General features: G+C 37.6%; 2 protein-coding genes across 2 annotated transcripts; one reads left to right on the forward strand and one right to left on the reverse strand.

The window, feature by feature from the left end:
* Nucleotides 1-683: 683 nt before the first annotated feature.
* On the reverse strand, nucleotides 684-3,390 carry LOC132698017 (uncharacterized). The gene is made up of 3 exons (XM_060663847.1): nucleotides 2,736-3,390; nucleotides 898-2,493; nucleotides 684-763 (listed from the first exon to the last, which is right to left on the reverse strand). Exons 1-3 carry the CDS (start codon nucleotides 3,388-3,390, stop codon nucleotides 684-686), a joined length of 2,331 nt encoding a protein of 776 aa, XP_060519830.1.
* Nucleotides 3,391-3,941: 551 nt separating this feature from the next.
* Nucleotides 3,942-7,686, forward strand: LOC132698018 (uncharacterized). The gene is made up of 5 exons (XM_060663848.1): nucleotides 3,942-4,141; nucleotides 6,801-6,946; nucleotides 7,010-7,162; nucleotides 7,384-7,419; nucleotides 7,511-7,686. The coding sequence occupies exons 1-5, from the start codon at nucleotides 3,942-3,944 to the stop codon at nucleotides 7,684-7,686; spliced, it is 711 nt and encodes a 236-aa protein (XP_060519831.1).
* The last annotated feature ends 2,469 nt before the right edge of the window (nucleotides 7,687-10,155 follow it).

Here is a 10,155-nt window from a genome sequence, read left to right on the forward strand (position 1 = left end):
CCATGTTTCTACGAACTTTAAATTATAGGTACTTAAGGTTGAGTTGCTGACTAGTTCTTTACAAAAAAGGTAATTTCTTTTCACGGAATAACCACCGATATGAAAAGAAAATGGGCGGCGAGCTCGAAAGAGCTTTAAAGTGGACTGTAGGCTTTAAAAATTTAGAAATACTACCGATCGCCAAACGGGCCGCTAAAGAACTTTAAGGTCTCACCTTAAGCGCACGCCTCCGTCTCCTCAGCAGGCCTGCTTCCTCTTTTCTGTAAGTTTTGCTACTCAATTCGCAGAACTTACTGGTGTTACGCCACGGACAACATAAAAACGCACAACGAAAATCTTTAGAATTAAAGTTCCCTTCGCGGAAAACGCGCAACAGATCTCGCTGCTGCCGCACACGGAATGTTAATAGCACTCCCGATCGGCTTGACCCAAAAAAAACTTTGACGGCAATACCGCGGTAAAAAATGTTCCAGCAACTTAAATTTTTATTTGAGTACGCACAAAATTATTTGTCCCAAAAACCCGACTAACCATAAGAAAACTTTCTCTCTTTGCAAATTGCCAAAAAATAAAATAATAAAAAAAAATTATATATATACAAGGACAGACGTGCGATCTGTCCATAACCGCCCACCACAATACGCAGTATTGTCATGGGTTGATAGGCAAGGGACACAACTTAATCACGGGGCGTTTGAAAACGCCAGTGCTTGTCCGGAAGGTAGCCACTCGGACGACACCATCAGGTCCGGGATGAACTTCGCTTAAACGAGCAATGGGCCATTGTAAAGGAGGTGAGTTGATCTGTTTTATAATCACTAAAGCGCCCGGTTTACATTTGCAGAGAGACTGTTCCATTTGGCTCTTTGTTGGAGCTTATGGAGATATTCTTTAGACCATCGAGTCCAGATCTGTTGGTGAAATTTGGAGAGAAGCTGCCAACGAGAAAGGCGATTGGGACGTGTTGCACGAGGTCCTCGGGAGGGGCGTTCAAAGGCTCCATTGTGAGGAAGTGCCCGGGCGTTAAAACATTCAAGTCGTTCGGATCCTCACTTAGAGGGCATAACGGACGCGAATTCATTATCGCTTCAATTTGGGTGAATAAAGTGTAGAGTTCCTCAAAAGTTAATACCTGTTCCCCAATCGTACGGGCTATGTGACCCTTAACCGTTTTGATGTTGGACTCCCATAGTCCTCCAAAGTGTGGAGATGAGGGGGGAATAAAGTGCCACTTAATGTAGTGGTGATTGGCGGCGGTTTCAGCCAGCCTGTTTAATTCTTTACTTGCCCCAGAAAAGTTTGTGCCGTTGTCGCTATGAATGTTATCGCATCTGCCGCGGCGGCTGACAAATCGTTTGAAGGCAGCTAAGAATGCGCTCGTGGACAGATCTGACACTAGCTCCAGGTGAACAGCCTTGGTGGAGAAACAAATAAAGAGTGCTAGGTATGCTTTAAGGATCGGTGCCTTTCGAATCCTGGACATTACAATTGGGAAAGATCCTGCGAAATCGACGCCGACGGTGCTGAAGGGCTTAAGTTCGGAAATGCGCGCTATGGATAAGTTTCCCATTAAAGGAACAGGCGACGTGGGGTTTACTCGAAAGCATTTGACGCATTTGGACAAAACCCTTCGGATTGCTCGTTTTGGAGAAAGAATCCAGAAACGCTGGGAAATTTGGACAGTTTGGATGTCGGCGTGTAAATACTGTACATGAGTCGACTCGATAATCATCTCAGTTAATCGGCACTGGCTAGGAAGTAACGCAGGAAATTTACGTTCGTAGGAAATGGTTGCTTGACTTAATCGTCCACCCACTCTCAAAGTTCCAGCATCGTCAAGAAATGGAGATAGTTTCCTGAAATTTTTAGCAAAAGGTTTACCATCCTTAAGAAGACGGAGTTCGTGACTAAAAAATAGGTCTTGCGAGCGTCTTACGAAAATTAGCAGAGAATTGTAAGTCTCGAAGGATGTCAGAAAATCGGTTTCCAATTTATTCGATTTACGCAAGTAATGCACGTAACGTACCAAATAACTCAGCGACCGAACACATTTGTTTAAGGATGAAGAGTTCTCGAGCATGGTGTCTAGAAAATTTGTGGAAGCTTGGGTGGTATGGAAGTTTAAGGTGCGAGCCTCTAATTCGTGGTCGTGGACGTCGGTGGGGTCACGTTCTAAAATAATGGGATTGCAATGCAAAAAGGATGGCCCCGCCCACCATAGAGAACTGTTCACTAACTCGGAAGGTAAATAACCACGGGATCCAAGGTCAGCGGGGTTCTCTCTAGAGGAGACATAATGCCAACTGGAAGGATTAACTCTTTCCTGAACAAAAGACACCCTGTTACTGACGAAAGTCTTCCAACGGTGCGGAGAGGATCTCAACCAACCCAGAGTAACCGTGGAATCAGAGTAACAGAAAATATCCGTAACTTCGATATCGGATGACTTAATAGCCGTGGCCACAAATGACACCAAGCGAGCCGCTAACACGGCTGCACATAATTCCAGACGCGGAATTGATACTATTTTCTTGACAGGCGCGACTTTAGATTTAGCCGTTACGAAATGAAGGACGGGTGAGGCTGACGACGTTAAACATCGAAAGTATAACACAGCGCAGTAACCTATTTCGCTAGCGTCGCCAAAGCAGTGAATTTCCAATTTGGACATCTCATTAGGTAAAAGGCGTCTCGCAATATTTAGATTTCCAAGGACAGAAATTTCGGATACGTACTTCTCCCACCAACGAACCATATCGTTGAGGGTTTGTCGTCCCAACCGATTTTTTGAGACCAAATTTTTTGAATCATATGCTTAATGAGGAGAGTGACGGGAGATAGAAAGCCTAAGGGGTCGAATATCCGTGCTAAGTTGGACAAAAGGAGTCGCTTCGTGCAACCGGAATCAAAAGCCTTCACTTTAAATCTGAAGGTATCGGATGGAGCATCCCATTCTAATCCTAAAACCCTTAGAGTCGGGGAAGACAGTTTGCTTACAAATTCAAGGGGGTTAATCGCCAGATCGGATGTCAGAATTCCCTCCAATACGGTGGGACTGTTACTGGACCATTTCTTTAACTCGAAACCGCCCGTGTTTAATAATGCGATGAGTTCATCGCGCAAAGCTAAAGCAGTGTGGATCGAACAACAAGAGACGACAATATCGTCAACGTAGGTGTTCCTTTTAAGGGCTTTGACAGCTAGGGGATATTTATGCCCTTCCTCGACCGCCAATTGGTGCAGACATCGTATTGCGAGGTAAGGCGAACAAGAAAGACCGTACACGACTCGGTTTATTCGAAAGTCCTTTACAGGCTCGTTAGGCGTGTTGCGCCAAAAAACTCGTTGGTAGTCCGTATGAAGCGGATTAACCAAAATTTGACGATACATTTTGGAAATGTCGGCGGTCAGAATACAACTGAATAAACGAAAATTTAATAATATTATAGATATATCACTCTGGAGTTTTGGACCGGTGAATATATCATTGAGGGAAGGCTGGTTGGGAAGGTGTGCGGAACCGTTAAAAACCACCCTTAGTTTACTGGTTAAACTTTCCGGCCTTAAAACACAATGGTGGGATAGATAATAACACTGAGGGGACTGAACGAATCGTCTGGAATAGATTCCATGTGGTTAAGCGCAATAAATTCGCTCATGAAATCGCGATATTGCGAGTAAATCTCAGGCTGCTTCTTAAGTCTCCGCTCAAGGGAATAAAACCTCTGTAAAGCCAGAGATCGGATATTTGGGAAGATAGGGGCTTCTTCCTTAAAAGGTAAGTCGACGATGAACCGACCAGACGGCTGCTCTCGCCGGTGTGTGCTGACAAATGTTTGTTCCGCCTTAATGTCATCGGGAGATAGACGAGGTGCATCAGGAAGTGTCTCTAATTCCCAGAATTTGTCCAATTGTTGATCAAGGGAAACCGTGTCCTCAAGATGACAAAACAACGTAGCGAGTGCAGGCGCTTTGAAATGATTTATTTTCCCCATAAGGACATAGCCGAAGATTGTATTAATTGCGTCGGGCTGGTCTTTAGATCCAGGGATGCGTCCGTCCAACAGAATTTTAGAAAAGACGTCGGCACCCAGAAGGAGGTCTATAGGGCCCCTGCGGGAAAATTGGTCATCGGCCAAGTGTAAATTAGTTAAGTGGGACCAGTGACTATGTTTAATGTCCAAAGCAGGCTGGTCTTCGCAAATTTTTTTCAGAATTAAAGCGTCAGTGGTTAAAACAGGATGAGTTTGATACATCGGTCTAAAAGATATAGTTACTCCACCTAAATCTGCTTGCGAATGCATGGCGCCTAAACCGTTTATACAACCCTCTAGGAGAGACGGTCGTAAACCTAACCGGCTAACTGTTTTTTGAGTTATGAATGACGACATACTTCCTGAATCGAGTAAGCATCGTATCGGTTGGTAGATTCCGCGACCGTCGAGTATTTCGACAAAAGCAGTGGAAAGTAAAACGCTCGAATTGGCTGAAGAAAAACTGCAGTTACGGTTGATGGATTTATGTGGTCAGAGAGCTTAAGCGAATCATTGTTAGCGGGGGGTGACTGAAAGTGAAGTAATGTGTGATGTTTTTTGTGGCACATATGACAACTCCACGTAGAGGTACAGGTACTAAAACGGTGAGAGCCTAAACAATTTACGCACATTTTTCCCCTCTTAACCAGATTGTAGCGCTCTGCGGGAGATTTTTCCAAAAACTCGCTGCATTTATAAATAAAATGAGAATTTTTACGAACAGGACATTTTGGTGGATTTTCAGTTTGAGGCAGCATTGCTGTAGAGTTGGAGAAAGTTGGCTTTTTGAGAAAAATTTGCTTTGTTTTAGTTTGAAAATTAATAATTGCTTTAATTTAGCATAACTTGGCATAGTACTGTCGTTGTGATGAAGTTCAAATCGTGTAACTAGAGAAACCGTGAGTCTTTTCAGCATCATTTGAACAAGTATAAAGTCCCAGTGTTCCGTGGGTAACCCTAGTTTTTGCAAAGCTGCGACATTTTTTGAAAACGTATCTAATAAAGAGCGTAACTCTTTTGAATTATCTGAGGTAAGTTTGGGTGAGCATTCGAGGTTATTCCATAAATTTGAAGCAATAACTCTCACATTATTGAACCTTTCTTTTAGTAAATCGTAAGCAATTGTGTAATTATCTGCTGTGATATCCAACTGGTCGACAGCGTCCCGAGCGACACCTTTCAAGCAAGAAACTAATAGGTTAAATTTGTCAATCGCTTTTAAGTGGGGGACCGTATGAACACGGGCATCAAATTGATCGAGAAAACTCCGAAACTCGGTAACTTCTCCGCTAAATGTCGGTAACTCAGGCTTGGGTAAAATTAAATATGCAGAGATGGGCAATTGTTCACCCGGTATAGCCACAGATTGCGTCGTCGGCTTCATTAAACGTTGCGTATAAATGGCTTGAATTCTATAATATTGAATATCGAATTTTTTTCGAAAATCATCCTCAATCTTGAATAGTTCATCCGCATTTTTCTTATCACATATGATTGATATAATTTTATTGTGAATTTTATAAAAATTTGTTCGAGTTTCCTCAAGTTCTTTATACATAGCTTCAAGAATGGGATAAAAACTTTCATCTTCGGCATTAACTTTCAGAGCAACATCGTATATTTCGTTCAATTTATGAATTTCAGTCGACCGGAGTACTTTATTCTTTTTATAATCACCCATTTTTTTTTCTTTTCGGTGAGTAAAAAATAAACGGTTCAAACCTAATAAAAACTGGTCAAACTCTTCACACACTAATATTAAATTATGTGCCCTGCTCTATTTACCTGACTAAAAATTAAATTATCTAAAATGAACAACTGCGTATTGTATGGACGAAAGGTACATAAAACGGAATGCGAAGGTCATCATTTTTTTTGTTTTGCTCAAGAATTAGATCTTGACAGAAAATGTTTAAATCCAATTTCAAGTAACTTAATTAAAATTGTGCCCTCTCCGTGGTAATAATCGAAATCAAAATAATGCGGATTGAAATAATGAATTTATTTTAATTTCTGTAAGAGAGAAATGTTTTCCGTTGCGTAGCTAAGGCTAAAAACTGCCGAATCCGGCTCGAAGGACCAAATAATTTCTTTTCGCGGAATAACCACCGATATGAAAAGAAAATGGGCGGCGAGCTCGGAAGAGCTTTAAAGTGGACTGTAGGCTTTAAAAATTTAGAAATACTACCGATCGCCAAACGGGCCGCTAAAGAACTTTAAGGTCTCACCTTAAGCGCACGCATCCGTCTCCTCAGCAGGCCTGCTTCCTACTGGTGTTACGCCACGGACAACATAAAAACGCGCAACGAAAATCTTTAGAATTAAAGTTCCCTTCGCGGAAAACGCGCAACAGATCTCGGTGCTGCCGCACACGGAATGTTAATGCACTCCCGATCGGCTTGACCCAAAAAAAATTTTTAACGGCAATACCGCGGTAAAAAATGTTCCAGCAACTTAAATTTTTATTTGAGTACGCACAAAATTATTTGTCCCAAAAACCCGACTAAACATAAGAAAACTTTCTCTCTTTGCAAATTACCAAAAATTAAAATAATAAAAAAAATTATATATATACAAGGACAGACGTGCGATCTGTCCAAAAGGTATTGTCTTTCGCATGTTAATATTGCACAAAAACAAGGCCATTGAAGAAAAATAACTTGTGTGAACTTGCATAGTTGAGGCACTTTTCTTTTCTTGTCTTCTTTTTTTGTTTGCTAATTAGGTAGTCTTATTTGTGTATGAATTTCATACTTGTTATTCCAGGCTGCCTGTAGATATTTACCAGACCGCAAAGGTTTCAAAAATACTATTGATGATGGAAAAAGGAACCCTTCCTGTCGAATATAAAGGCAAATCGATAAACGAAATAGACATTGATATTGACTATCCCGAAGAAAATGAACCTAAAGGTAGTCATGCAAAAAGTTTTCTGTTTACTACTAGTTTGCCATTTTATATCTAAATGGTTTCAGAATCCTCGTCACCAAATGCGCCCACACAAGACAATGAAATATTGTTTGTGTGCAGAAAAGAAAATATTGAAGCCAATAAAGATAATAATATTTTTGACCAACCAATTCCTGAAAACATTAAAAAGAACGAAGATCAAGAAACTGCTGATATAGGTAATTCTCTATGTTTTTATTACTTTTACTCAGTTATACTGCCATAGGCATGGTTCATTAGAATAAGAGGTAAAAATAAACCGATTCGAGTTAACGAAAATTTGGGTCAGATTTGTTTTTAATAAATTTATTTTGTTACTGTGGTGTCAAAAAACTAATAATACTAGTGCGAATATAAGTAAAACAGTTGTGTGTTTTTGACAAAACACTGTTTCTTTCAGATAAGCCAAAAGTCTCCAAAGTTGTAAATAAACGATGTAAGTGACAAATACTAATTTATAAAATAACGACAAACACACCTTAACTAATTTTTCGAACACGTTTTATGAAAAATATTTTTTATTTTAGTATGGAGCGAGAATAAAGTGAATTGCATCCAGAAGGAGTTTGCACAATACCTCCAAACAAACACTTACCCACCGTCAGCTAAAATAAGAGAATTTATTACAACCTTTAACTCTAAGAGAAGTGTATCCGTCATAAAATCCAAAATACAACATTTGCTGAAGTTAAGAAAACAGTAAAAGTTTACATTGATTTTGACATCTTGTAACTAATACCTCGATTAATAAAAAAGAGTGTTTTAAATATACTGATCCTTTTTATTTAGGGGGCCCAATTATTCCAGTAGCTGACATGGCACAATTGTTTTTCATGCTTTTCTTGGGGTTGTCGGGGCTCCAAAAGCGACAGTTTTGTTTGTTAACAATACCCCTCTAGATGGAAGTGAGCCTCATCACTGAATAAAATGTTGTCCAATCCTCCTTCGTTCCAAAACATATTCATCATTGCCTCACAATAATTTTTTCGTAATTCGTAATCTGTGGGCTTTAGAAACTGCACCAATTGAATTTTGTAGGGATGGAACCGTAAGTCTTTGCTTAAAATCCGTTGCACACTTGAGCGATGAATATTCAGGGCCTGGCCATGTTTTCGAATTGAATATATATATATATATATATATATATATATATATATATATATATATATATATATATATATATATATATATATATATATATATATATATATATATATATATATATATATATATATATATATATATAATATATCGTTGCAATTTATTATTTTCTTTGTAATATAAATTTTATTAGTAGCTGATAAGTATAACAGAAGTTTAGTTCGCTTGTTGTAGAGTCCTTTGTATTAGTTATTTGTGTTATACTAGTTTCAAGAACATTTAAGCTGGTGTAAACTTGTTTTTTACCTTAAATTTATACTAAAAGAAAACCTACAGAAAATACATTATTAGGTACCTAAGCAACAGTAGTGGTTTCAAGATTATACTATTTTCCATGATTTTTTTTATTTCAAGTTATTGCAAGGGGTTTGATTAACTTGGTATTGTCATTTTATTTGCAGAACAAAAATATTAAAAACAAATGGATATAAAGATCTTTTTCTTTTACTTCTATTGAGCAAATCGACCAGGGTCACTCGGCCACTTACACAAATAGTTTGACACTTTCTTTATAATCCTGGAGAGTGCCTCAATTAAAAGGGACTGGATAGATCCATCTTCTCCGAGGGGAGCAGAAACAACAATAAAACTTTATTCAAAAATCTTCGACCGATCATGAAAAACGGCTTCCCTCGCTACCCCCGTGGACCATTCGGACCTATCCGGCCACCATACGGGCGTGGACAGGAAAAAACAGCGGGACCGACAACGAATAAACACTTATAACGTTCACTAGACACTTAGAACACTTAATCCATACAATGGAACCAATTTCTAGTTTGTTGTGTGGTTATTTTTCTTTGTTTTTATTTATTGTATTATTTTGCTTATAGTGATATTACTTATGGAGCTTGTTTGTTGTTAGACTTCGCTTTTCTAACAATTCTTTTGAAAATTTTATGTCGAAGGTGCCGATCAAAGGACCACAGGTCTGAGTGATATGAATGTGATTGGGTAAGGTTCATTAGCCAAAAATTAATTTGATTTGTTTTTTGGTGCCCGTGAGGAAATAAATTAGTAGAAATTCATTTTTGTTAATGTTTGCTTATTTGTTATATGCTATGTTATATCAGATAAATTGACAGTTGTACTAACTACTTGTTGATTTCAAACCCTGACAAGATCGATTAAGATAAGAGGCAATATATTATTTAATGTGTTGTTAATTTTAATTAAAAATTGTAAATAATTGTTAAGAAAAGTTAAGTTTTTTTTGGCATTTGCAATAAATTTTTAATTTCAGTGTTATTAAATTGTTTTTTTTTACTTCATTTTATTAAGATTATTTCATAGATATAAAATAATTTTCTGAAATGTAATAAATTAATTATTACTTATTGTTTAATTATGCATTAATTTCTAATGATGTAAAAATGTAATATAAATAAAAAAGTCTTCCACCCCTTCCGGCTCTTCTTCCACCTCTTCCGGCTCTTGTTCCACCTCTTCCATTCCGGCCACCACTTCGTTGTCCTCTTTCCCCTCTCTTATACCCAATTCCTCCCTCTTCTTTTTCGTTTTCTTTTTTTTTTTTAATTGTTCAATTTCTACTTGTTGGATTTTTGGATATTTTTTTTTAAATCTTCAATTTTATCTAGACGTTAAATAAAAAACAGTATATATAGTAAATAGAATATTGTCATTATATCTGGGCTTATTTCGCATAAAAAATTGTTATGCAGAAGTAGAAAGTTTCTTGCCATATCTCTTATTTATCTCGAAAAGTAATGGGAAGAATTTTATTAGTAGTTATTTAAAGTAATTGTTATTGTATATATATTTTAGTAATAATAAACTCTTAATTTTTGCAATTTTTTGATTTTACTACTAATTAAATCTAAAAAATTAATTATTGGTTTCTTAATTACACTTACCATTCATTTCCCTGTCTTTATTTTTTTCTTGTACATCAATAGGTGGAAGATCTGTAATATTATTTTTATGAATTTTTTATAATTTAGAAATTTTTGAAAAAATATGTGTGTCTATATTAATTGAATTTACATTTAAA

This window comes from Cylas formicarius, unplaced genomic scaffold (assembly GCF_029955315.1).
Source record: "Cylas formicarius isolate icCylForm1 unplaced genomic scaffold, icCylForm1.1 PGA_scaffold_2__14_contigs__length_35257938, whole genome shotgun sequence".
Classification (NCBI taxonomy): Eukaryota; Metazoa; Arthropoda; class Insecta; order Coleoptera; family Brentidae; genus Cylas; species Cylas formicarius.